The 27,346-nt window shown below is 42.3% G+C and overlaps 1 protein-coding gene across 1 annotated transcript in view; it reads left to right on the forward strand.

Moving 5' to 3' along the window:
- The window catches only part of LOC126335769 (uncharacterized), a 226,872-nt gene that overhangs the window by 120,189 nt on the left and 79,337 nt on the right, over positions 1-27,346 (forward strand). Inside the window, exon 4 of the mRNA XM_049999229.1 lies at positions 12,722-12,885. Within this exon, the coding sequence (XP_049855186.1) occupies positions 12,722-12,885 (164 nt within the window). The remainder of the gene's footprint in view (positions 1-12,721; positions 12,886-27,346) is intronic.

Raw genomic sequence — 27,346 nt, forward strand, 5'->3', positions numbered from 1 at the left:
ACACACGTCAAAATTACTCGCCATGCTGAGACTAGATAACCACAAAAGTGCTGGAAATCAGATATATCATAAAACATGACGAAAAGAATAAAAATTAGTACTTATTAAAATTTCACATTGGAATAGGGACCAAATAATGAAGCGATGTGACATTTTTCCAACGGATATATGCCGTCAGCGCACTCGTTCTATACATTATTAATTATGGTGGTCTCGATGATCTGAACTTGTTAAGTAAGAACAGTTAAAATTTCAAAATGAAACCATTGAAATCAAACGCCAGGCCATGTTATTAGTTGCACGCCGACTGGCAGAAAAAGGAGAACGTGAAAACCAGATAACAAGGCAGTTGGCGCGGTCACCGAATTAGAAGTACACTTGCGACATAAACGGCCAGCAAGTGGAATTGCCTTGAGGGGTGGGGCTGGTGCAGTGAGAGAACAGTGAAGAAGAAGGAATGTTAAGGGACGCTATTATAAACTAAAATTTAGTGACTCAGAAATAGAACCTTGTACATTATCGTGCGTACAGCAACAAAGTTAATGCCTGAACATCCTGTAGTAAAACTATAAGAGAGATTAGTGAATGGGTCAACGTATAGTGAAAAACGTACAGTAGCAAGAATGCATAAAATAACTGTCTTTACAAAATATAAAACGGGAGAACGGACACGTCTGCACAAATAATGTCTGTGAGCAACTCTCAAACGCTACAGGGAGTCGTATGGAGATTTTATGCACAGTACAAGCGTGCAGCCATATTGTCTGGCAGGAAGCTGCAGTTGGTCATTCAGTAAATTTCCGTCGCTGAGTTCCATATGTGTAAAGAACTCAAGTTCTGCAGGTATATCCAACTTCCGCCCTATGCCTTCTCTTTGCAAAATAACAGACTCTTCCCAATTTTTCAGGATATGGGTAGCAATCAGTAAATATTCGGCAAACGTATACTAATGTACAGTCACTCATTTCTTTCGTAACAGATGCTTTTTATATCTTGTCTTTACACAGGGTGATTTGAAATTCCCGGTACAAGCTTCTACAACTTGTAGTGGGGAATGAGTAGATAATATTCTGAATTGGAATCTATGTCCGGAATCTTACCGTTTTCGTGCTACAACCACTTGAAACGCGACCACTTTCAGAAGCCAAAGAAACTGCTCGTGTACTCTTCGACGGGTGTTATTCAACGTGGTATAGTATTACCTCTTGCAATTCGGGTGTCCGACGTCTCCTTGGAACATCGCGATCACGTCTGTTGACGGTGAAGGTACCCTTTCTCGAAACCGTTGCGTAATTCTATCGAAGAGAGTATTCGATGGAGTCAAACGCTCTGGAGAAGATCTTGATAAAGGCGACGAGCAGCTTCTCCATTACCGTGAACTTCGCCATTCAGAAGGATCATGTCAGTGTATTCAATAAACGTGTAGTCAACCACTTACAGACACCTGAATGAGGCTCGAACCAGTCAGTAGGCATGATATCAGCCGATCCGACGAATCCCCAAGTCACTATAACTACCATGTTGCGTACCTACCTATCATACATACACTACTGGCCATTAAAATTGCTACACCAAGAATAAATGCAGATGATAACTGGGCAAATATATTATACTAGAACTGACATGTGATTACATTTTCACGCAATTTGGGTGCATAGACCCTTAGAAATCAGTACCTAGAACAACCACCTCTGGCCATAATAACGGCCTTGATACTCTTGGGCATTGAGTCAAACAGAGCAAGGATAGCGTGTACAGGTACAACTGCCCATGCAGCTTCAACACGATACCACAGTTCATCAAGGGTGGTGACTATCGTATTGTAACGAGCCAAATGCTCGCTCACTATTGACAAGATGTTTTCAGTTGGTTGGAGATCTAGAGAATGTACTGGCCAGGGCAGCAGTCGAACATTTTCTGTATCAAGAAAGGCCCGTACAGGATCTGCAACATGCGGTGGTGCATTATCCTGATGATATCTACGGTTTCGCGGTGATCGAATGTAGGGTAGAGCCACAGGTCGTAACACATCTGAAATGTAACGTCCACCGTTCAAAGTGCCGTCAATGCAAACAAGAGGTGACCGAGACGTGTAACCAATGGCAACCCATACCATCACGCCGGGTAATACGCCAGTATGGCGATGGCGAATACACGCTTCCAATGTGCGTTCACTACGATGTCGCCAAACAATGATGCCAGTATCATGATTCTGTAAACAGAACCTGAATTCAACCGAAAAAAATGATGTTCTGTCATCCGTGCACCCTGGTTCGTCTTTGAATACACCATCGCAGGCGCTCCTGTCTGTGCTGCACCGTCAAGGGTAATCGCAGCCATGGTCTCCGAGCTGATAGTCCATGCTGCAGATAACGTCGTCGAACTGTTCGTGCAGATGGTTGTTGTCTTGCAAACGTCCCCATCTGTTGACTCAGGGATCGAGACGTGGTTGCACGATCCGTTACAGCCATGCAGAAAAGATGCCTATCATCTCGCCTGCTAGTGATACGAGGCCGTTGGGATCCAGCACGGCGTTCCATATTACTCTCCTGCCCCCACAGATTCCATTTTCTGCTAACAGTCATTGGATCTCGACGAACGCGAGCAGCAATGTCGCGATACGATAAACCGCAATCGCGATAGGCTACAATCCGACCTTTATCAAAGTCTGAAACGTGATGGTACGCATTTCTCTCCTTACACGAGGCATCACAACGACGTTTAACCACTCAACGCCAGTCAACTGCTGTTTGTGTATGAGAAATCGGTTGGTAACTTTCCTCATGTCAGCACGTTGTAGGTGTCGCCACTGGCGCCAACCTTGTGTGAATGCTGTGAAAAGCTAATCATTTGCATATCACAGCATCTTCTTCCTGTCGGTTAAAGAGCGTCAGCTTCGTGGTGTAGCAATTTTACTGGCTGTAGTAGGGAATTCTACGTTTCCGGATATTGATTACTATTCAAAATATTACGTGCTCACTCGCCTCTAGAAGTCCTAGATGTTTGTAACTGGATTTTCCGAAAACCCTTTATCGTGGTTTAAATTTGAATGTGAACCACTTTATTTGCGATATGTCTTCCTCGTGAGGGCACCTGTTTCTTAACAGAAGATGACACTGATAATTTCGTGCAGATTTTTTTTCAAACTTATCAGTGAAACTACTTTGAGTCAGTGTTATGGTTCATTGTAAACTTAGCAATACACAATAAATGGCGAAATTTTGTTAGTTACTGTTGTCAAAGTGTACATACTGAGATGTATTGAAGTATTCTGCTGGCTACACTGAGAGGCTTAGAGCGCTGCCTGTGCAGGGGCGCGGCTGTGCGAGGAGCTGCAGCTGCGCGCCCTGGGCGCGGCGAGCGGCGGCCGGCTGCCGGGCACGGGGGACGGCGCCGCCGCCTGCTGGAGGGACGCCTGGCTCATCTTCCTCACGCCGCGCTCAGAGACCGCCGTCGTCGCCTGGCAGCGCGACCTCCTCAGGATCGTCGCGGCCCGCTGTCCAGTTACGTATCGCTCCTGTTTCTCCTTGGAGGCGGGACGGTTCTAGGGCGGAAACAACTCACAGAGTCACCAGGAAACATAGTAGAATGTGTGCTGCAAAATTTCAGTGTAGGAATCTTTAGGTTGGGGGTGTGCAGGTGTGAGCTAATTTTATGTAAGCATTCATTAAAACCTTATGTATTTTCTCACAAACACAGTATCATCAATTGAATCACAATGATTAATGATAATTCAAGAGCATTTTCTCCAGAACAGATGCATCTCTGAAAGTGACAATAACATAATGAAACAATAAAGAAAACACTTCGTATACAATAAAGTTCAAACACAACATAAATGTGCTTCACTCTGTGATGTATAAGAGAGCACCAACCTAGAGGCGGACGAAGTGGCCCAGCGGTTCTAAGCGCTACAGATTGGAACCGAGCGACCGCTACGCTCTCAGATTCAAATCCTGTTTCGGGCATGGATGTGTGTGATGTCCTTAAGTTAGTTAGGTTTAAGTAGTTGTAAGTTCTAGGGGACTGATGACCTCAGAAGTTTAGTGCTCAGAGCCATTTTGAACCAGCCAAGAACAATAGAACTGAAAGCACAAAAATCACACTCTGCTCCCATTGTACGTTACAGTCGCGCAATCACACACACTCATAGCTACAGTGAGCCCCGTGCCGAAACTTTGACGAGTTAACCAGCAGGCAGTCAGTTAGCAGATTATCACCAACGATTTCGGTGGTTACCCTCAAACTCAAAAGTCCGTCAATGTCTCCGGTTCAAGACTCAGATAGAAAAGCTGCACGACTGAATGCCTAGACCCCCAAGTTAGATTACTTACGTCCGTATTGTTGTTGTGTTCGCTTCTCGTGCTCTAGATCACGTAGTCCCGGGTTCGACTCCCGGCTGGGTTGGAGATTTTCTCTGCTCGAGGACTGGCTGTTTCTGTTGTCATCATTTCATCATCGTCGTCATTCATGACAGGGCCTCGATTGGACTGAGTAAAAAAATTGGAGAGAGTAAAAACTGGGACTTCGTACGGGCGCTGATGGCGGCGCAGTTGAGCGCCGCACAAACGTAACATCATCATCTTATTGATGTGATCTTCAGTCCAAAGACTGGTTTGGTGCTGCTCTCCATGCTACTCTATGCTGTGGAAGCCTCTTCACCTAAAAAAACTACTGTAATTCACACTTCCGGATCTGCTTACTGTATTCATCTCTTGGTCTCCCTCTACGATTTATACCGCCCAAACTTCCAATACTAAATTGATAATACCTTCATGTCTCACAATGTGTCCCATCAACCGATTTCTTCTTCTAGTCAGGTTGTGCCACAAATTTCTTTCCTCCCTATATCTGTTCAGTACCTTCTCGTTACTTACCTGATCTAACTACCTAAACTTCAGTTTTCTTCTATAGCACAACATACGAGGGCTGTCCAGTAAGTAAATTACGATCGGTCGCGAAATGGAAACGACTATGAAAATCCGATAAAGCTTTGCAAATATGTGTTGGGCAGCGTCTCTAGTATGACTCTAGGTAGAATTATGTCACTCTTTTCATTCCTGAGCTCTCAGTGAGCGCGTTAAGATGTTATAGAAAATAGTGTCTCCCGCCAAGCACGATTGCCTGGTGAGAATTTTCCCCTGAAGCTATGTAACCAACATTACATAACTGTCGTGCGGTTTCTTCTTCAAGACAATTCTCAGTCTCATTCTGCAGTGGCAATGAAGATGTTCCTGCATCGTTTTAATTAGAAATGTTTGGTTACCCACAATACAGACCGTAATTGTCTCCCACTAAGTTTCATCTCTGCCCAATCGAACCGCTGGCTGTGAAGACAACATTTTGGCACAGAAAACGAGCTTTAGGCCAGCGTAGAGAATTGGTGGAAAGCACTGGTGGCTGCCTTCTGTGATGAGGGTATTGGAAAGTTGGTACAACGCTACGACGAATGTCTGAGTCAGAACGGCGACTACGTAGAGAAGTAGCTGAAAGGTGTAGCTAACTGTTACAAATGAAACATTTCTGATTTTCACAGTGATTTTCATTTCGCGATCAATCGTAACTTACTTTCTGGACAGCCCTCGTACTTATAGCTACGCTTCCCTCCTGGGGAGGGACGGGGGAGACGAGTGGGTTAGTCACATACTTATCCTCTCAGCTTTTCGTAGCTGGCTCTTCATGGAGCACGGGTTGATAGGCACGGTTAAATTTGTAACGTGTGAGTTTCTCGGTAGCACACAAGTGCTCAGAGTTAGAAAATATTGCCTCACTCTTGCTCTTACTGTGTTGCAGCGCAAGCAGTTCAATGGGCCTAGGCTGTGACCCATTTCGCAAACCCCGTCTGTCGGGACTGTTTTAAAGAAATGTGAACAATACTCCCCAACGGCTTACTACGTATGTAAGCGTGTCGGCCTAGCTTGCATCTACTGCCTGGTAGCGGCTAGACAAAACTTAAAAAAAAATTCACGATTCTGGAGCCAAACATTTTCGAATTACAGCACTCGTGTCAGCCATTTATAAGTTATCGTTTTGTGAGAGAAAAAAATAGAAGCGTCAGATTTATATTTTTGTTGTTTTATTTACTTATTTATTATTTATTTATTATAATTTCGCTAGAGCTGCGCTGCACTGGATTCTGCATGTTTGTAAAGCAGTGTAACGTCTGTTTATCATGATGCTTTCTATTAATGAAAGAATTGACTATAGTCAGACAGTTTTGATGAATAATTAATTATTTGTCTTTTATTATCTGGCTTACATACTGATATCAAATAGCCATAGCTCTAATGGATGATGAAACTGTTAGTAAATGGTAATACTACAAAGAGAAATTGTAGAGTCGGAAAAATTATCTTAATGTGAAACTGAAAACGAAACCGAGGCAGATGTAGATCCTATTACTGAATTTATTTTAAAACAATAATTATAACTATCTTTAGGAAAAGTTGAAAAGTAAGGAAATATCTGAAGCAGACAATATTACACCCAACTTCTCAAGATGAGAGAAACTTAAATGAAATATTGATAATAAACTGGAGAGTCTTACTTGCTTCACTTAAAAGGAAATAATTGAGTGGGGATCGTTACGTGAGTAAATGAGCACGATATAAGTGGCCTGGAAACGATAGTGTCAGCTGGGAACTGAGCGGGAGTCAGTGACTATTCATATACTTTTTATATATTTACTTTCCATGCACACAAAAATAATTTCGATAAGGAAATACCATTTCAGGACATCACTCATCATATGCAGATCCACAATATAGACAATTATAAAAGTAATTTAAAAGTTTAAAGTGAAGTAATATGGTTTACGTCAAAATCAAAGCTTTTATTGTTCATGATGTCTTACCAAATGAAGAAACCAGCACTTTACCCGCACGTACTTGGAGAAAATCAGAACTTCCAGAATTAATTTCTAGTTTGTAGCGGGTTGTGGGCTGGTTTGAAACTTCAGCCAGATTAAATGTCCCAGATTCTAACCCAGTCCAGCATACAGTCTTAGCCTGTGATGCTTCAGGTCACACATTGTTGGTTGGTTGGTTGGTTTTGGGAAGAAGACCAGACAGCGTGGTCATCGATCTAATTGGAGTAGGGAAGGATAGGGAAGGAAGTCGGCCGTGCCCTTTCACAGGAACCATCCCGGTATTGGCCTGGAGTGATTTAGGGAAATCACGGAAAACCTAAATCAGGATGGCCGGACGCGGGATTGAACCGTCGTCCTCCCGAATGCGAGTCCAGTGTCTAACCACTGCGCCACATCGCTCGGTCACACACTGTGAATGGATGTGAATGACAGGCGTCGTCCATATAAACCCTGATCCCCTAGCAGTCATGCAACTAGAGCAGCTATTCATATTCCGTTCCACAAACGTTCAATACTTAAGTAAAATTGAAAAGCGCATACGCAAATATTTTGTCACAGAAATACAAACACCTGTATTTAAAAGTCTAAAAATAAGGTAATTTGTATTACTGATGCTGGATGACTGAGTCGAGAAGAAACAAAAATTTAAAAATAGAGAGTCGAGTCACGTTACTGTGATTACCATCTATGTTCAACGTCGAGCAGTAAACATTCGTGAACAGCTTGTGGCAGCACTAACAGAGGAGAACATATAAGTGTGCCGGATGGAAAGGTGCAGTCTTTGCCACAATCCGGAAATAAAGCAATATATCTAATATCAAAAACAGTATGATCATCGGTTTTCGGGTCAAGGGTGGGAGCATTATCGAAATGGTAAAAAGGCGCTATCCAAAATCGGCGCCGAGGCAACGTGGTGCGCCAAAGGCCACGGACGATAAGGGCAAATTAACGGCAGCGCGGATGCGTGCGGACGAAAACACGTGCGGCTGTTGAGCAATACACCGCCCAGATGAACCAAGGCGCTTCCATCAGTGTCTCCTCAACGAACGTTGCTGTATACGGGCCTTCGCAGCAGGCGCCTGGTTGATGTACCCATGCTGACTGTTGTTCATCGGCGACGAAGGCTGGAATTTGCACGTCAGTACCGCAACTGACTGTCGACTGAGTGGCGACAAGTGACCTTTCCGATGAATCACGTTTTATGCTTCATCTGGAAGGAAAAGGAAACACCCTGCAACAATCATCGGAGGGCCCCAGTTGGGAGGAGAGATCATTATGGTTTGGAAAACGTCTTCGCGGCATTTCCTGGGTGATCTCGTCATTCTGGGAGGCTCAAAGGATGAACACAAGAATGCATCTGTCCTTGCGGATCATGTCCACCCCTACATGGAGTTTGCTCTTTCTCGGCACAATGGCATCTACCAGCAAGACAATGCTACGTGTGACACAGCTCATAGTGTATGTACTTGGTTCGAAGAGCACCAGGATGTGTTTGCCTTACTTCCGTGGCCACCACACTCCCCACATTTAAACCACATGGAGAATCTGTGGGACCACCTCTATAGAGCTGTTGGCGCCATTGATCCTGACCCGATAAACCTAGCGCAGCTGGCCACAGCACTGGAGTCATTGCTCCACATACATGTCGATACGTTCCAGAAAACTCACTGACCCTCTTCCTGCACGTTTCGCAGTAGTCTACTCCACGGAAAGTTTTTATTAGGGCTTTAGACAGGTGATCACATTAATTTTGTTTTTGGGGAAGGAGACCAGGCAGCGAGGTCATTGGTCTCATCGGATTAGGGAAGGACGGGGAAGGAAGTCGGCCATGCCCTTTGAAAGGAAACATCCCGGCATTTGCCTGGAGCGATTTAGGGAAATCACGGAAAACCTAAATCAAGATGGCCGGACGCGGGATTGAACGGTCGTCCTCCCGAGTCCAGTGTCTAACCACTGCGCCACCTCGCTCGGTCACATTAATGTGACTGGGCAGTGAAGTATTACTGTATCCCAGTAACTTCAGGTAATTTAAATTTTGAAAGCATTTAAATTTTCATGCCGAATAAAAGCAATCTTTTCACACCAGTTGTATGATCAAAGATCAGTCGAGAGATGATGTTATACAATCGGATATTAGTGCATGACATTTGTTTAACAACGGTATTAGGAAAAACACTGTGACATCTATGATGAATTACAGATTTATGTTAAACGGAAGGTCTATTATAAACCGTTAACTGACCGCAGTGAGTTTTCACGGGTTGTATATTTAAATACATTTGACATTTTAGAAACGCATTCCACTCCACTTGACATTTGCACTGCTAGTGAACACCACGAGTGTACTCGCTGCCTGCTGGCTGCCTGCGCGGTCACAGCGAGAGCACCGCAGAGCGCTGTCAACAAGCAGACGAGCACATAGTGCAGCGAGCAACAGCCCCACCTCCTGCAGTACAGCACACCCCGCACCTGTCCCATTTCTCCTCTTCATAGTAACGTGTACAAACGCAAGATACCAGAGGTTGAAAATACGGCTTCAGTTGTAAATTTCTATTATTATAACACGTCCGGTTTCGGGCTCTTGAAAGTCCATCTTCAGGGGTCGTGCTGGAAATGTCGAGACACGAGAGATAATTTACACACGCCACAATACGCACAAAAACACAACATTTCATAGAAAAGTTTTAAAATCTCTTAAAAACCATGTAGAAACCGCCGGTCTGACTAGGTGCTGTGAAACCTATCTCAATGCGGAAGTGACACTAGACAGGACTACGGGCGACTGCCTGAGTACGGAAACATACAAAAAATACCAGGACACTAACAATGTGCTGTGGCCCCTCAGGGCCGCGGTGGACGTGTGATAGGCGCGGTGTGCTACCTAGCGCTCAACAGCGAGTAGCCGATGCGAACGAGGAAGCAAATTGGTAACCAGAGTGGCAAAACTGCTGCCATCTATTGACGGAGAGAAGAACGCAGGGCCAGTAGCCAGGCCGTTCGCAATTCGAATTAGTGGTTTACATTTAAAAAGAACAAAAACCTAAAAAATTATATAAAAATACACGAAATAAGTTAAAAGTGCATTGTGCGTAGTAAAGGAGAGTATTCAATAGGTCGGTATAGAACTGCTGTAAAACTGAGTGGAGTTGCGATATAAAATTATCTTATAAACCGTAAAGCGCAATGAAAGTTTAATTTTAAATGAGTGACAAGCTAGATTTAAATTTAGTGGGGAAATGGAAGTGGTAACATGGAACAGCGAGCCATAGTCATCAGTTAATAGAACATACACAAGTGCCACTCCTATCTACAAGCTTTCGTTACTTATCAAAAGGGGAGGCAAAAAAAAAAAAAAGGCTCTGAGCACTATTGGACTTAACGTCTGAGGTCATCAGTCCCCTCCAACGTAGAACTTCTTAAACCTAACTAACCTAACGACGTCACACACATCCATGCCCGAGGCAGGATTCGAACCTGCGACCGTAGCGGTCGCGTGGTTCCAGACTGTATCGCCTAGAACCGCTCGGACACTCCGGCCGGCACGGAAAGCAGCGAAGCCTTACTGTCTATACTGACAGAAAGTAATATGTCAATTAATAGCTAGCAGCAATAGCACTAAAAGAACACATTAAAAGTGGGGTCAATTTAAAACCTGCTAACCACAGTCGACAAATAATCGAGGCTTACATGAAACCTGAGACGCATTTTACATCATGAAAGACAAGCAAACATTTAATTAGTGAGGGCACAGATAATGTCGCAGTACACAAGGTAAGGAAAATGGGATACCATACACTGTTATTCATTTGTACGACACTGTGTGTCGACCCTCCTTCAGACCTCTGGTCGTATTGCTCATATGAAAAGATTCTTGACTACAATATATCAGATATTGTTAAAAATATATCAATGTGTGTGGATTACCAGACCAACAGTTAATTATATGCGTAACATGAGACTGGCCTCTATGTACATGACGCGAGCCACTCATATCAGTTGACGGTGTAGTTTTCTCAAAGCACTTCCTTTGGATGTTGTGAGGTGACTGTATTTTATACCTTTAAATTTTGAAGTCTTTATAGATTTTCTTTTATAATTATTTTAATTACTATCTGTATTCCAGATTTCAAAATTACGGTAATCTACCTTACATTTTATGGGTTTACTATTTGCTGTTCATTGTAGTGCATGTTTTACATTTGTATTTTACCTAATACGCATAAAATGTCACGTACGTTTTTTTCTAAGCTCCTCTGCTGGAGTAGTTTCAGTGCCCAATGAACCATATACGAGGGCTCTCTGGCTAATAAAGTTCCATTCGGTCGCGAAATGGTAACGACAGTGAAAAGCTAAATTGTTTTACTTGCAACAGTTAGCTACACCTTCCAGTTGCTCTCTACAAGGTCGCTGCTCCGACTTAGACACTGTCGTAGCATTTTACCAACTTTGGAGTACCCTCCGCCAATTCCCTAAGGTAATTTGCTGCTAGTTGTCTTTGATAAAATATTCTTTTCACAGCCAGCGGTTCACTTGAGCAGAAATGAGTCAGGAAGAGCCGAGTCCGGGCTGTAAGGTGGGTGATGGAACACTTCCTGCAGGAGCGTCTTCATTGTCCCTGCAGTGTGCAACCGCTACTTGCCATGAATATGGAATTGCGTGAAATTGGCGAAATCTCTCAGCAGGCCCCCTTACGTGGCCGGAGGTACTGCTTTCTAGGCATCTTTACGTGCTCACTGGCCTCTCGTGGACAAACTAAAGGGCTTGTCTGGAATCAATGTACCACAGGGAACCTTAGCTAGTAGGCCTGTACTCTCCGCTATAGTCCACGTCCTTCAAGCCATCAGCGAAGCCTTACTGTCTATACTGACAGAAAGTAATATGCCAATTAATAGCTAGCAGCAATAGCACTAAAAGAACACATTAAAAGTGGGGTCAATTTAAAACCTGCTTCAGGGAAAGCTTCAAGACCTCCATAATCTACATGATTTCCCCATAGCACAGCCAAGGTCAAACAAGCACTGCCTCCAAAAACAGCACTAACATCATATGTGAACTGCATTCTCAGTCCACGAAAGACAGTTGGACCAACAATAAGACGCTGGATATTGAATTGGCCAGCAAGGTCAATGTCTGTTGCTTTCAAAGGAACACTGCACCGCCAACGGCGACGATAACCACATCGCACAGGCATTGCAGTGGTACGTAAACACGTGGAAGACGTAGAGTATAGCGGAGAGAACAGGCCTGTTATCTATGCTTCCCTATGGTACATTGCTTCCAGACAAGCCCTTTACTTTGTCTACAGGAAGAAAGAAGAAACTGAATGCTGAAGTGGACCTGTCTATAGAGGCCAAAGTAGGTAATAACAATTGTAAAATAAGGATTACTGTTGACTGTATGTTGTATTACAGGCAATAAAAATTCCTTACAGCCTTTCCTAATTGCTTTTGTCACTGTGTGTTGTATTATGGACAGTAAAAATTCCTTATCTCCTTTTCAAGAGAGACGTGATGCGACCGATGGGAATACAAGAAACGCTGCCCAACACATTTCTGCAAAGCTTCATCTGATTCTTATTGTGGATTCCATTTCGCGACCGATCGGACCTTGATACACAAATAGCTGTTGTACGATAAATAGACAGTCAATAATTTGTTGGTAATGTACAGACGAAGCGACCGGACATTTCTTTTGTCTGTCAATACATATTTTGACTCGTCCAGTGTTCTTGAAGATTGTACTTCATGGTGAGATTTGGAGAACACGATTTGTGAATGAGTGGATGGATACTTCAAGCATCATTTGTCCCGCGTTCAGTGTGACTGTCAGCTAACGGCATCTTTGACGGCACAGTCAGTGCGGCAGCTGCTGGTGAGCCAGTGGAAGTCTGGGACGGCGCTGGAGACGCTGCTGCAGTGGACGCCGGCATCGGTGAGCACGGTGGACCTGGACGGCGAGCTGGCGATGCGCGGCCGCCGCCCGCTGCTGCTGGACCACCTGCAGGCGCAGGCGCATGCGCAGACGCAGCGGACCAAGGCCGGCCGCAGGCAGCCGCAGGGCCGCCGCCAGCGACAGGAGCCGCCCTGGCTGCCAGAGGCTGAGGCGCTCTTCAGGTACGGCACGCCGTGGCAGCACCACCGCCACGTGGGCAGCTGTCAACTGCTTTTTTACCAAACTGGAACACGAAACAACAGACAACAACCAATGAAAATAGAAGAAAAGAAACTTCATGCATAGAAAACAGGGATAAAGCTAAGGGTGGTATCAACTTACTTCACCAAAATATCAGGGGAATAAATAATAAAGTGGATGAGATGACAGTGCTTAAATGATCTCATAAATAAAAAAAATGAGATTGATATACTTAGTCTGTGTGTGCACCACGGAAATGTGGGGATGGAAAATGTCAGTATACATGGGTATAATGTAGCATCTGACACTTGTAGATCTAGTATGGATAAAGGAGGAGCTGCCATTTTCATAAAACAAGGGTATAAATACACAACTGTTGAAGTAAGCAAACTTTGTCTTGATCACCGCTTTGAGGTTTGTGCATGTGAAATTCAGCTAGATAATGTTGTGTTGATATTAGCAACAGCGTATGGGTCTCCACTAGGAGATTGGGAGCTATTCATAAAAACGTTAGACTCCCTATTATGCTGTCTGTCAGACAAAAAGAAGTAATTATTAATCTGTGGTGATTTCAGTGTTAACTTTCTAAGCAATTGTGATAGGAAAAGTGAACTAGAAGTGTTGTTAATAACATTTAACTTAGAATCAGTGATCAATTTCCCTACACGTGTAGCTCAGGACAGTAGTAGTCTAATAGATAATGTATTTGTACAGCAAGAGGATGTAGAACAAACACATGCTTCCCCTGTGGTAACTAGATTATCTGATCATGATGTACAACTGATTAACTTACAAAACCTAACAGGGCCTATACTTCAGATACCATTAAGTAAAAGTACGAGGGTGGTCAACCCGATATCTATAGATCACTTCTGAGACAGTTTAGGAAATGTAAACTGGGAAGATGTATATAATAAGCCAAATGCTAATGACAAATGGAGCATATTTCTTGATAAATTGTTTTCCAAATATCATTAGTAAATGTAACACCACAAACTTTTCAAAGAAACCTTGGATTACTACAGGTATTATAGTGTCTTCTGAAAGAAAAAGAAAATGTATGAGACAGCAAGAACTAGTAAAGAACCATAAGTACTTTTACACTATAAAAATTATTGTAACTTACTGAGAAAAGTTGTAAGGAAATCAAGAAATATGTATGTTAGAGAAGAAATTAACAACTCCATCAACAAAATCAAATCAATATGGAATGTTGTTAGAGGGGAGACAGGAAATGTAACCACTGGCGTAGGTAGTATTACTGTTAAAGAGAATGAGACCATTATAACGAACAGTACATAGGTATCCAATTTATTTAACAATCACTTATTAAGTGTAGGAGAAAAAATTGGTGAGAATAGTTCAAAATAAAAAGCCAGGCAGTACATGGAAGAGTCAGTTTAAAAAAAATTAGTCAGATTAAGTTTCATCTAACAACCTATTGTGAAATAAGGAAAATTATTAAATCTTAGAAAATTAAATGTTCTATTGAAGTAGATGAAATCTCTAACAAGTTATTAAAACAATGTGGAGCAATTACAGCTGATGTTTTGAGTCACATATGTAATGCATCACTGACTCAGGGTATCTTTCCAGACAGGTTAAAATATGCCATTGTCAGGCCTCTCTATAAATACAGGGAAACCACAGATGCCAATAGTTACTGGCCATTATCCTTGCTTGCAGGATTTTCTAAAATTTTTGAGAAAGTAATGTACTCAAAAGTGGTTAGCCATCTCAACAATAATGGAATACTTAGTAAATCACAGTTCAGATTTCAGTAATGCTGTTCCTCTGAGCCAGCAATATACAATTTCACTGCCCACATAATAGTCTTTAAATAGTAAAATGTCATCAGTAGGAATATTCTGTGACTTATCCAAAGCATTTGATTGTGTGAACCATGCCATTATGTTAGAGAAATTACAATTCTATGGTATAAATGGAACAGCATGTGAGTGGTTTAAATCATATCTAAATAACAGGTACAAAAAAGTCTATTTATATGCTTCAAGTGATTCAAAAGAGTTTGCCACTTCATCTAACTGGTGTTCCACAAGGTTCGATCATGGGTCCCATCCTGTTCTTGATATATGTGAATGACCTCCCTTCTTATGTGAAACAAGGTGCTGAAATGACATTGCTTGCTGATGATACAAGCGTAATTATTAATCCAGTAAAAGAAACTCCGATAGAAAATTATACAAATAAGGTCTGTGGAAAAGTCATTAATTGGTTTTCTGTGAAGGGATTGCTCTTAACTTTGAAAAGACACAGCATATCAAATTTTCTACTGCAAAAAGTATAACTCCTTCAATAAACATTACACATCAAAAGTAGTCAGTAGCCAGGGTAGAGCTTACTAAGTTTTTGGGTATACATATAGATGAGAATCTTAATTGGAAAACTCATATTTTGGATCTCCTAAAGTGACTAGGTTCAGATACTTTTGCAATCAGAATAAGAAATTGGTAATCTAACGTACTTTGCATACTTCGAGTCTCTGATATCATACGGAATCTGGGGCAACTCAACACCTCGGCAAAAGGTATTCACTGCTCAAAAGAAAGTAGTTAGAATAATGTGTGGGGTTCATAGTCGCACATCTTGTAGGCATCTGTTTAAAACGATAGGAATTATTAGAACTGCTTCACAGTACATTTACTCAGTAATGAATTTTTTTCTCAACAACATGGACCAGTTTGAAATCAACAGCGACATTCATGATTAAAATACCAGAAAAACAGAAAGACCTACACTATCCTTACTTAACTTATCTTTGGCACAGAAAGGGGTAAAATATGCTACCATAAAAGTTTTTGATAAATTACCAGATGATATAAAATGTCTGACAGCAGAAATAGTTTAAAAAACAAAATGAAATCATACCTCCTTGACAACTCCTTCTATACCACAGATGAATTTTTGAATATGAATAAATAAATGTGGAGATATAATATATCATTTTGTGCCATTTAAAGGAATGGGATAGATAATAGAAATATTTAGGTATAAGGCTATAATGTAAAAAAAAACTTGTTCCAGTGTGCATTTATTGTGCATTTGACACGTTCCACATCATAACAGTTTTTCAATGCTATTGATCAATAGAACACGTAACTAAACAAAAAAACCGCATATGCAATGAACATTATTTGCGACTGATTACTATTGCCTTTATTACAGTACAGTAACTGGGCTTCCTGGTCGACTTAAACCTGATTTAAAATAATTCTAATAAGACCCCGCACTCCATATACACAACTAGGAGAAGCAGTTTTTTTAATCTGCGGATGCAGCTGTTTATTATGCATTACCAATATCCTTGTTTGTGTATCAGTTGACGTTCTTAATGTCTGAACCAATTTTGTGAGTCTAGGAAGAACCCTAGAGTAGAGGATAAAGTGATTTCTTCGGAACTAATTTAATGATTTAGCGTATTAAGAAGCCGTGAGGATTCAGTCACCGAGGAGGAATGCGGTATCAAGAGAAAAGAGACAATTAAGAGAAAAGAGACAGTTTTCCTTTCCAAAGTATCACAGTCTTCGGTGTAGGTCCTTTTGTATTCGACAACTTTCGTAGATTCTCGTTTAGGGCATTATCATATACAATCAGGTTCAAGAATCTCAGCGGAAAGTAACTCTGTAGCGATACGCTTAAATTTGCGGCTCCCACAAGCCAGGGTGTCTACGCAAATGTTTTACCACGTGGCAGCCATTATACACTCACATGTCCTGTAGCGGTTGTACAGAAGAGAACATGAGAAGCACCACAAGGGTATTACATTACCATGAAAGTGACAATCTTGCGAATATAAAATGAAGCCACTATTTGCGAAACGAATCGTGTGGATAGCTCTCAGTTGCGTACTGTACTCTCTACTGTTCAGATGAAGTCTCTTATATTGTCTTCATTGTCGCAGGTATATCATGAAGATGAAATGGTCATTGTGTGTGGATTTTTGCCGCAGCTCCATGGTCAGGTCGCAATCGTTCGGTTGATGTAAAGAAGTTACAAGTAAAAGAATACAGTGGTTTAATTTTTAAAAAATTAAGAAAGCAGAGAAGTACAGTCGACGATCAATCGGTATGTTTCCTCTCGTCTAAACAACCGAGAGAAAAGGATATTATTTACTGATGAACGACATAATTTACGATCTCTACCCTCTCTACACTGAGAACAGTACCGACATTTTCCAGGATGCGCATCGTACTCTTATGTCCAGTTACCGTTGGATAATAACTTCCCACTCCCCCTCCCACCATCACCCTCCAGCTATTCCTCCTCATTCTCTTTCCATCTCCTCCCACCCTCTCTCTTTCGATCTCCTCCTGATCCTCCGTCTGTCCATCTCTCTCTCTCTCTCTCTCTCTCTCTCTCTCTCTCTCTCTCTCTATCTGTCTTTGTCCCTTCTGTATTCTGATTCTCCTCTCCAATGATCTCCTATTTTCTGAATTTTCCCCCACCTCATCCTTCCCTATCTGCTTCAAAATCCTCCTTCCCCATCTCTTTCTCTCCTGATGTCCGTTCCACACCCTTCTCGGTCAATCGTCTCCATCCTAGTAGGAAGTAAGTGGTTCCTCTGCCAGAGAATTTCTTTAGAGATGGGAAGTTATATGTGTACCACGTTTGGTAGAGATCAATCCTACGGTTTACGAGGAGATGCGGAACTTACATGCAGAAACATATTTTTATAATAGTTGTAATTTCTGGATTCGACATTCATTACTGCCACAGACCATAATATTTTTAGTTTCTGGATTCGACATTCATTACTGCCGCAGACGACTACAACGTGAAAGGAAGTACATTACATCGTGTTTACCGTCTATCTCCGAAACTGTCTGTTTCCCTGTTTCAATTACTTATGTGTTGTATTTGTAAAGTCTAGACAGAAGTCAGATTATAATGTTACTTAAAAACCGTCTTGATTGCAATTTTTTTTATTTATATTACCGGTTTCTGTTCATTCAGAACCATCTTCAGATCTGATATTTCAGTTACAGGAGTAACCCGTACAGCAGTTTTCACAAAAAAATTGCAATCAAGACGGTTTTTAAGTAACATTATAAAATCACTGATTGCTGTTATCCCACAAGACATTATGTCTGTTTTTGCAAAGAAGTCAGATTGACATTCGCTCACACAACCTCTATAAGCTGTATGCTAGATTGGCGACAGCAAAATAAATTTTTAAATGTTCCATACGTTCGTGCTGCAACTGCTGTTGGTACCAAAATGTACGAGTACATGTAAACTACCGATCCATCTCGGCTTTGCGCTGGTATCACGGATTATCTAAAACCGGACGACATGTCTGGTGTAGTGGTAATAAATTACATACAGAAACATTCCACGTCAATTATCCTACGTATTACTGAAAACCATTTCAAACTCTGTACAGATGTTCCTGAGATTGCCTTACACATGTAAAGAAGCCCGCGACGTGACGGAAATTAATTTATCACAGTTTAGCTAATTTGCTCTAAATATTTGTAATTATATAAACCTTAGTCGTGAATCAATCTCTGTACTACTGAAAACAGTATCAAAATCTCTACAATAGTTTCTGTCGTTAGTTCTCACATACAGACAAAAAAACGACGTGACGGAATTTAGCTAGTAATTGTTCAGCAAATGTGCACGAAACGTTTATAGGTCGTATACATAAAACTTCCCTGTGAAACAGTCTATATTAATGAGCACAGTCCACAGTTCTTTTCGAGATTATTCACTCAGAATAAGTAGGTGGCGTCCTTTATAAAATGTAGTTACCGTCAGCACTTGTCTAGAAAATACCGTTATTAGCCTTATTGGATGTGCTCCGGTGGAAAAAGTCACGAAAAGATCATAAGCATCTTGGGGTTGATTTGTCTACTCATACTGAAACTGATTTTATTTATGCCATATTATTCCATGAGGTCATAGGTGCTTGTCAGGTGATAAAGTACGTGGAGCTCAGCTGTTTATTTTACAAACAGCAGCTGAGGTGGTGAGGTACATTTAGAGATACGTGTTACACTCTACAAGTATAATAATTTTCTTGTGAAGGAACAAGATAATTTGTATTCGTAAATGCTAACAGTCTGTTTTGTCTCGCAGCTATCCCTCTTTTCCTACCAAACTACCTGTCTCGATCCAAGTTCACATGCCGTACAGGACAAGACTTTTATGTTTACTTCATTGGATCAGTAGGAAACACGAGACACACACCTTCTACGGAAGTATAAGTTGTTGCCGTCCGGCAGTCAGAGAACCTCAGTAATCCAGATGAAGCGGTGCGTGGGACAATGGTGTAGGAGATGTGTGTATGTGTGTATGTGTGTGTGTGTGTGTGTGTGTGTGTGTGTGTGTGTGTGTGTAGCCGTGCGCTCAACAGGTCCTCTGAGCAGACAGCCCAAACCAACCGAGGCCAGACTGGTAATCTGGCGGAACAAATCATCCCTGGAGCGCCTTATCTTTTAATTTATAACGCTTCTTGCCTGCAAGTGGCGCCTAACCAGGGCCATGCAGCCACGGTGGGACGCGGCTCCAAAATTACCAATTCTCTTCTCACGTAGTCTATATATCAGATAGCCATCGCTGTGTCCTTCCGCGAGCTTGCGATCTACGACGAAATAATTTAATTCTAGCGAAGACTGTCGAGTGTAGATTGAAAAGAAGCGCGAAATAAATCTTTGTGGTATACATGTTGCTACGGACGTTGGAAAGGGAGGAATTAGTTTCAATATTAGGAACATCCTCCGTGATCACTGCATGATGTGTGACGGAGCCTGTTTATTAAAGTTTTATACATATAATTATATGGTTTCTGTGTAGCAAAACGCTGTTGAGGTATCTATGACGAAATCCACTTCATTATCTGGCGCTACCACTTATTACTGTTACTATTGTGTGCGTTACAGTGTCCACGAAAGGTGCGTTAATTTCAATACGACGTTCATAACGTCCCGGTATTATAACTGTCGTGTAAAAGAAGTCAAACACGATTCTGTTGTTCATACATTTATGCTACTGTTGCAAGGAGGAAATTTGTTACGTGTCATGTAAAAGAATTTGAACGTGTTTCTCTCATGTATACATTTATATTGTTGTCGCAAGGAGGAAGTTTGTTAAAAATGGTTCAAAAGGCTCTGAGCACTATGGGATTTAACATCGAGGGTATCAGTCCCCTAGAAGTTAGAACTTTAAACTCAGCTAACCTAAGGACATCACACACATCCATGCCCGAGGCTGGATTCGAACATGTGACCGTTGAGGTCGCGCGGTTCCAGACTGTAGCACCTAGAACAGCTCGGCCAACCTGGCCGGCAGGAAGTTTGTTATCATCATGTTTTTCTTCCATGGAAATGATCAACTAGAATCTAATTTTATTTTACGTATTGTTCTTCCAGCAGGTCGTCTGAAGCGTATCAGCTACTCAACATCTTTGAGTGGAAAGGAACTCCATAATTTTATTCGATGTTTATCAGCCTGTCATGAAGTAATTTACTAATCCGAAGAAGAATGAATTCGTCAGATATTCATATAATCATTATGTTCTGTGCATGGAAATTTCTGGTAATTTGTGGTAAGGTCTTATGCGACCAAATGCTGAGGACATCGGTCCCTAAGCTTAAGCACTATTTAATCTAACTTAAACAAACTTACGCTAAGGACAACACACACCCATGCCCGAGGGAGGACTCGAACCTCCATCGGGGGTGGGGAGGGGAAGGGGGTGGGGGATTGCCACATGGACCGTGACCTTGACAAGGCGCCTCTGCCCCCGACAGCGCGACTACCCCGCACGGCGTTCTGTGGAAGAAAGAGCAATCCAGTGGCCGAAATACGCCTTAATAACTTTATCTGGAACAACTGCCTCGTAGGGTCGAGCAGAGCTTCGAATCTAACACGTTCCAACGTTTCGAGAACTGCTAGATGTTCGATAATCGCACGTACCCTGAAGTTCCCACACCTTGAACCCATCGGAATTTTTTAACTAGGTCACTGTAAATTTCGCTAACACTAAATAGTTCTTTGAAGAGTGGCACAAAACTAAAATTATATAACTGTTTTGTACCTTTATGGTACTGGGTTGTCACATTAGTTCGTTCGTTTTTCATTACAGTGTAATGACAAAGAACGCCTGGGAACACACCTCCCGGCAGCACAGCTACGACAGAGAGGTTGCCGGCCTGTCTGCTTACACACTTCACATACAAGGTCGCGCAAAATACGTATAAGTAATAAGGAGGATCGGTTTTGTAAGGAAAAATTTTGTTCCCTAACTAGGAAGAGCAATACCCAATATATTGACACTGCTAGCTTATAAATGCTATTCTTCCACAATGTGATGGTTTTCCGGTTGATGAACTCTTCAAGGTTCAGTCAGCAGTCCTCCACTGGAAAAAATGTGGCGCTTTCATTTAGGAAATTCTGCAGTGAACGGAATAGATGGAAGTGGGAAAGTCTGGCGTATACGGCGGTGGGGGTAACTTCCCACTCAAAAGAGCGTAGCTTTTGTTGAGTGACCATAGAGGTATGTGGTGTGGCGCTGTCGTGGTGAAGACGATATCGTACCCCAAATCCGGTAATTTCTCATCAGTGGCTGCCTTGAGATATTCCAAGTGCGAACAGTATTTCTCGGAAAAGATGGTCTTATACGGAAGAAGTTCGTAATACAGGACGTATTTGGAATCCAACCAGATGCTTAGCAGAAGCTTTCTGGGATGCACTCCTGGTTTTGGGATCTATAGTGGTGGCTCCCCTGCCTTGCACCACGATTTGCTCTTCCGGACGTTGTAGACGATCCACGTGTTATCAACAGATACGAGCCATTCTAGAAAACGAGCATTCTGATTGCATCTCAATAAGGAGTCACAGATGGACCCGGGCTGAATAAAATTCGTTTCGGCCAGTTCATCAGGAAGGAATTTTTAGGTAACCCAGCTTCTTCAAGTTTGTGGCTACAGTAGCACGGCGACATAGAGACCCAATGCCAGCACCAGCATTGTCATTCCACGTCTGTAACCGTGGGCCGTCCAGATTTCGGTTTTTCTGTTAAGGTGAAATTCCCGGCTAGAAATCGAATAAACCACTTTTGACATGCTTCAGCCTTACTGCGTCGTCCTCGTAAAGAGCACAAATCTTGAGCCTACATTGTGAGTCGATTTTCCCATTATGATAGTAAAACAGCATAAGATATTGGAAACGTTTCGCCTTCCTTTCAATATCTTATGTTGTACATCCATCATTTCACGATTTTAATATTTTAAGATAACTTAATTTCTGCTACTTCATGTAATGTGCCATGTTTACAATATCTCTTTTATTTTCAGTCAACAGTCTTCTGAACTGATTGATGTGACCCGACAAGTGTTCCTCTCGTTTGCCAACCTCTCCTTCTGAAAGTAGCATTTGCAAAATACTCCCTCGATTATTTACAGGATGTATTCAACATCGGTTTTCCCGTACCACATTTATCCTCCACAACTCCCTCTAGTACCGGAAGTTAGGTGAGTTAGTTGCCGTAACAGATGTCCTACCATCCTGTCTCTTCTTCTTGTTAGTGTTTTCCAAATATTTCTTTCACCGGGAAGCCTTCTCATTCCTTACCTCCACTTGATTTTTAACGTTCTTCTGAAGCACTACAACTCGAAGGCCTCGATTCTTTTCCTTTCCGATTTCCCAATGTCCGTATTTCACTACCTTACATTGTTGTGCTCCAAACGTACATTTTCTGAATTTCTTCCTCAGATTAAGGCTTTTGTAGGCCTTTGTCTGCTTAAGCAGACTTCACTTGGACATGATTGGCGTTTCCGCCAGAGCTACTCTATTTTTATGTTCTCCTTGCTGCGGACGTCATGGGTTATTTAGTAACCTAGGCAGCAGAATTCCTTAACTCATCTATTTAGCGTATACCAACCCTGATAACCTTTTTGTCTTTTCATTTCTGCTAATTCTCATTACTTTCGTGTTTCTTCTGTTTGCTCTCAGTCCCTATTATGCACTCATTACTGTTCGCTCCATTCAGCAAATCCTGTATCCGTTCTTCACTTTCACTGAGGATAGCAATGTCATCATCGACTCTGATCATTGATTTCCTTTCACCTTGATTTTTAATCCAATTATTGAACCTAGGTCGTATTTCCGTCCCTGCTTCTTCGATGTATATACTGAACATTAGGAGCTATAGAATACATCCGTGTGTTACACCATTTTTAATCCGAGCACTTGGTTCTTTACCTTCCACTCTTATTGTTCCCTCTTGACTTTTTTTTACATATTGTATATTACTCGTCTTTCCGTATTGCTTACTCGAATTTTTATGAGAATTTCGAACATTTTGCACCATTTCAAACTGTCGAACGGTTTTCGCAGATCGGCAACTCCTATGAAAATGTCTTCATTTTTTTAAAATTATTGCTTTCATTATCAACCGCAACGTCAGGATTACCTCTCTGCTGCCTTCACCTTCCCCAAAGCCAAACTGATAATCATCTAGCAAATCTCCGATTTTGTTTTCTATTATTCTCAATATTATTCTTTTCAGCAACTGTGATGCTTGATCGGTTTAGTTAATCTAGTCAGCCAATCCAATCTCTGCGGTCGTGGGGATTATGTTCTTCTGAAAGTGGAGTGGAAACGAAAATCTGGAGAATAGTTTTGGCAGAGGGAAGACGAAGCAACTGAATGATCTCGTGGTAAGCGATAGGCTCATTTCTTTCCACAGCCCTACTTAATATATTTTACAATAATGGGGACGTGCTATGAGCCATTGCAGTTGTTGGGCCTGCTCGATGATGACGAAAAGGTCGAAACTAATATAATACTTCTCATTAATAATCTGGTACTAACCCATTTCTTTGTCGTAATGAGGCATTCTGGCTGGCGCCTTACGAGGCAGCCACACGCTGCACGGTCCAGTACTGCGGGTTGTCCTGACTAGGCGCCTACAGCTCTACCACAGCCCAGTGTGTCTGTGACAGCCGCTGCAATATCTGGAGGCGCCACTTGTGCCGGATACAGTCTCGAGCCACATGACACTGGAATCACTTCCTAATATTTCTCCGCCGGACGACCTTGACGAGTGCCAGCCCAGCAGCACACCAGTCAGAGCGAAGTCCAGTTTCGACAGCGACTTTTCGACTCAACATCGGAAGTACGGTCTGATCGCAGCGCTCGGCAGTAGAACCGTTGTCATCGCCAGTGCAGTTGCGCGTCTACGTGCCATCACCCCTGTCTGCAACCTTCGTTCACCACTGACATCTATGGCTCGTGATGCACCACAGTTGCGTCAACGCTAGTTTTGGATAGCACCGTTTTGCCATGCAGGATACATTTGAAGTACAGCGGCACGCGAAGAGTTTAAATTACGATAACAGGAACTCGCACTGACTGGCGAGTTGCTGCTTTGACGCTCGGTTAGGTCGTCAGGCAGAGATTCCAGTATCACGTGGCTCTAGTATGTATCCGGCCTCCAGATATTGTAGCGGCTGTCACAGGCACTCTGGGCTGTTGCAGAGCTATAGGCGCCTAGTCACGACAACCCGCAGTATCGCGCTGTACGGCGTGTGGCAGCCTCGTAAGGCGCCAACCAGAATGCCACAAGACGACAAAGATATAGGTAAGTATTAGCAGGTAACTACATAAGTTTCGACCTTTTCGTCATCACCGAGCAGGCGCAACAGCTGAAAATGGCTCATAGCACATCCCCATTATTGTAAAATATATTATATTGGGCTGCGGAATGAAATGAGCCTAGCACTTAGCACCAGATCAGTCAGTTCCTCCGTCTTCCCACCATCAAAACTATTATCCGGTTTCTGGTTTCCAGTCCACTTTCAGGAGAACATCATCCATACGACCGCAGAGAGTTCAATGGCTGGTAGTCGCTCTATGGATGCTCAGCCTAGAAATCTAGAGCAGCTGGCCAGTACATTGCTCCACATACCTGTCAGTATCTTCCAGAACCTCCCTGACTTCCTGCACTTGTCACAGCGGTCAACGTCGCAATATGTAGTGATTAAGACTTCTAACAGGTAATCAGATTAATGTGACTGGACAATGTAGAGCGCGTCCTTCTTTTATGGTGACAACTGTTAAGACTGCATCAGACAAAATACGAAAACAAGAACAGGGATACACCTGCCAAATAGAGCTTCCTGCCAAAAAAAAATCTTCACAAAATAACATAATGTGTCACGAAACTAAACGGATAGACCACACTCACTAATGAGGGAGGCCTGTACATAACACTAACACCAGCATAAAAAAAGCTTATAAGTACCTTTTTGTAACAAATATTTTTTTTTATTAAAGCTGGGCAACATGCCGAAAGCCTGTTAATGCAACTCACAAATTTCACTCACGGCAAACTGATTTGAAGTCAACTGGCAGAAGACATACGTCTTGTAATAATGAAAAGGTTTGGCTCTCTTGGCATTGTCTCTTAGTTGGATCCTTGAAAGCTTCTCTACCGATGAGAAATATTATCATGAAGTAACAGTTGCTAAAGGCAGGCTGATACTTTACAAGACAAAACCTTGATATCAAGTGTTGAGATATAATTCAACGTTATTGGATATTGTCCTTGTTGTACTTTCAGTCGTGTAACAACTTGTTCGTTTGCTATTTCATGGACAATGAACCATACAGACTGAGATATAGGCCATGAGCACCCTGTGTCCATCGAATAGTGATACGTGGTACTTAATGAAATTAAGGAAAACGTGGAAGGGAGTACCCACCAATATAACTTTCTTTTCACATAACCTGTTTATTTAGCTATATACAAACTGTGTTTTACGGATAATCGAATCATTTAACCATAAAATTTTCTTCAAGGAAATGAACAAATTTACGAAACTCTTTTGATCTTAAACCTTAAGTTGAATAAACTTTTAATTTTTGAAAAAGGAATCTGAAGTGCTGTATTTCAAAACAGCAAGCAATATGACGTTGATTACAAGACGGCTGGACGTGCAGCCCACCCGGAATGGAGTGAAACAACGGTGTTTACTACCGCGCTGGCCATAGTCTGTCTTATTAAATGCCTTTCCGCAACACATGAAAACTACAAAAGCACCAATAATGACCAGAGTGATTCAGTTACTCAAAACAGATGACTTAACTTTCCATTTGAAAGCTGTATGTCGTAAGGTTTGGCGGTAAGATGAACAACTGTGCTTAAAGGTTAAATAGATTAGCAAACAATATCATAAGGCTTACTTCAAAGCAACAAGCCTATTAATTTCAATCGGCAACCAAGGTGCAGCTGGATCCCACCCCGTCCCTTTTGACAATTTTATCTTGATTAAAGCCGCGGTGACAGCTGGCTATTAATATTTCCGAAGTTAAACTGATTGTCAGTTATTAAGACAGCTCTGAAGGAACATCTTAAAACATTGCTTGTGAGTGAGAACTCACTCCGAGGAACCACAAGATCCAGCTAAAATTCACGAATAATGATCTGGTCTTTCAAACACAGAAACGAACAGCTTAGTACAGCGTGTTGTTCAGATTATAACTAATGACTGAGAAATGTAATTACAATCAAAGAACTGAACCGGTTAGCATCTAAATCTGACAACAAGACCCCTGTTTTGTTTAACGGCAACCTGTGTCATAGTATAATTTTTCCGGCTTTATTTTCGGCAAAGAGCTGATTACTTAGAACATTAATGATATGGTACAAACAAGAGAGGAAAGGCTATATAATAGTGGGACACATTTTCAGACGGCCATTAGTGTCTTGGTCAATACTACTGCCTATATTCACGACCAAAGAGCCGACAGAGTAAAACTCTGGGGGTCAGTACAAACCAGAAAATAATAAGGAGACAGGTAGACAATGAAGCAAATCACCACGAGGATTACAGACTGTTACTCCCCTTTATCAGCAAGCAGTTCCATGGATCCACGGTGCGTCGCAGCGGCTACTGAGTGGTGCCGATGAAAGCCAGGTAGAAGAGGGCAGCCAGGCCACGAGCGGTCGTCCGACACGAAAGTTGCCAACCAACAAGCGGGATGTCGGCTTGCTGCTTGAGGTCGACGCTGGCCCCGGTGAAGTACTCCGGTATCTTCGCTCTAAGCAGGCCCTCCTTGGGCAGCTCGTGACTTCGGCTGCTCGGACCTCGTGATCACCTGTTGTCACGACGCTACTGCCAATCCCCAAACTTAGTGTCCGACTCTCGGGCCAGTGAACCTCGTATATCCATCAGCAAGCAAAGACCTTCTAAGGACACAACCCACAGAAACCAGCTCTTCTTCATAGATATTCGCAATGGGGCCGTAAGAGGGCTAGTCGATCCTCAGCCAGTGGCGCCAGACCTGAAAAGTTTACTAACTAAATGGCGTCCCGGC

Source organism: Schistocerca gregaria, chromosome 2, assembly GCF_023897955.1.
Source record: "Schistocerca gregaria isolate iqSchGreg1 chromosome 2, iqSchGreg1.2, whole genome shotgun sequence".
NCBI lineage: Eukaryota > Metazoa > Arthropoda > Insecta > Orthoptera > Acrididae > Schistocerca > Schistocerca gregaria.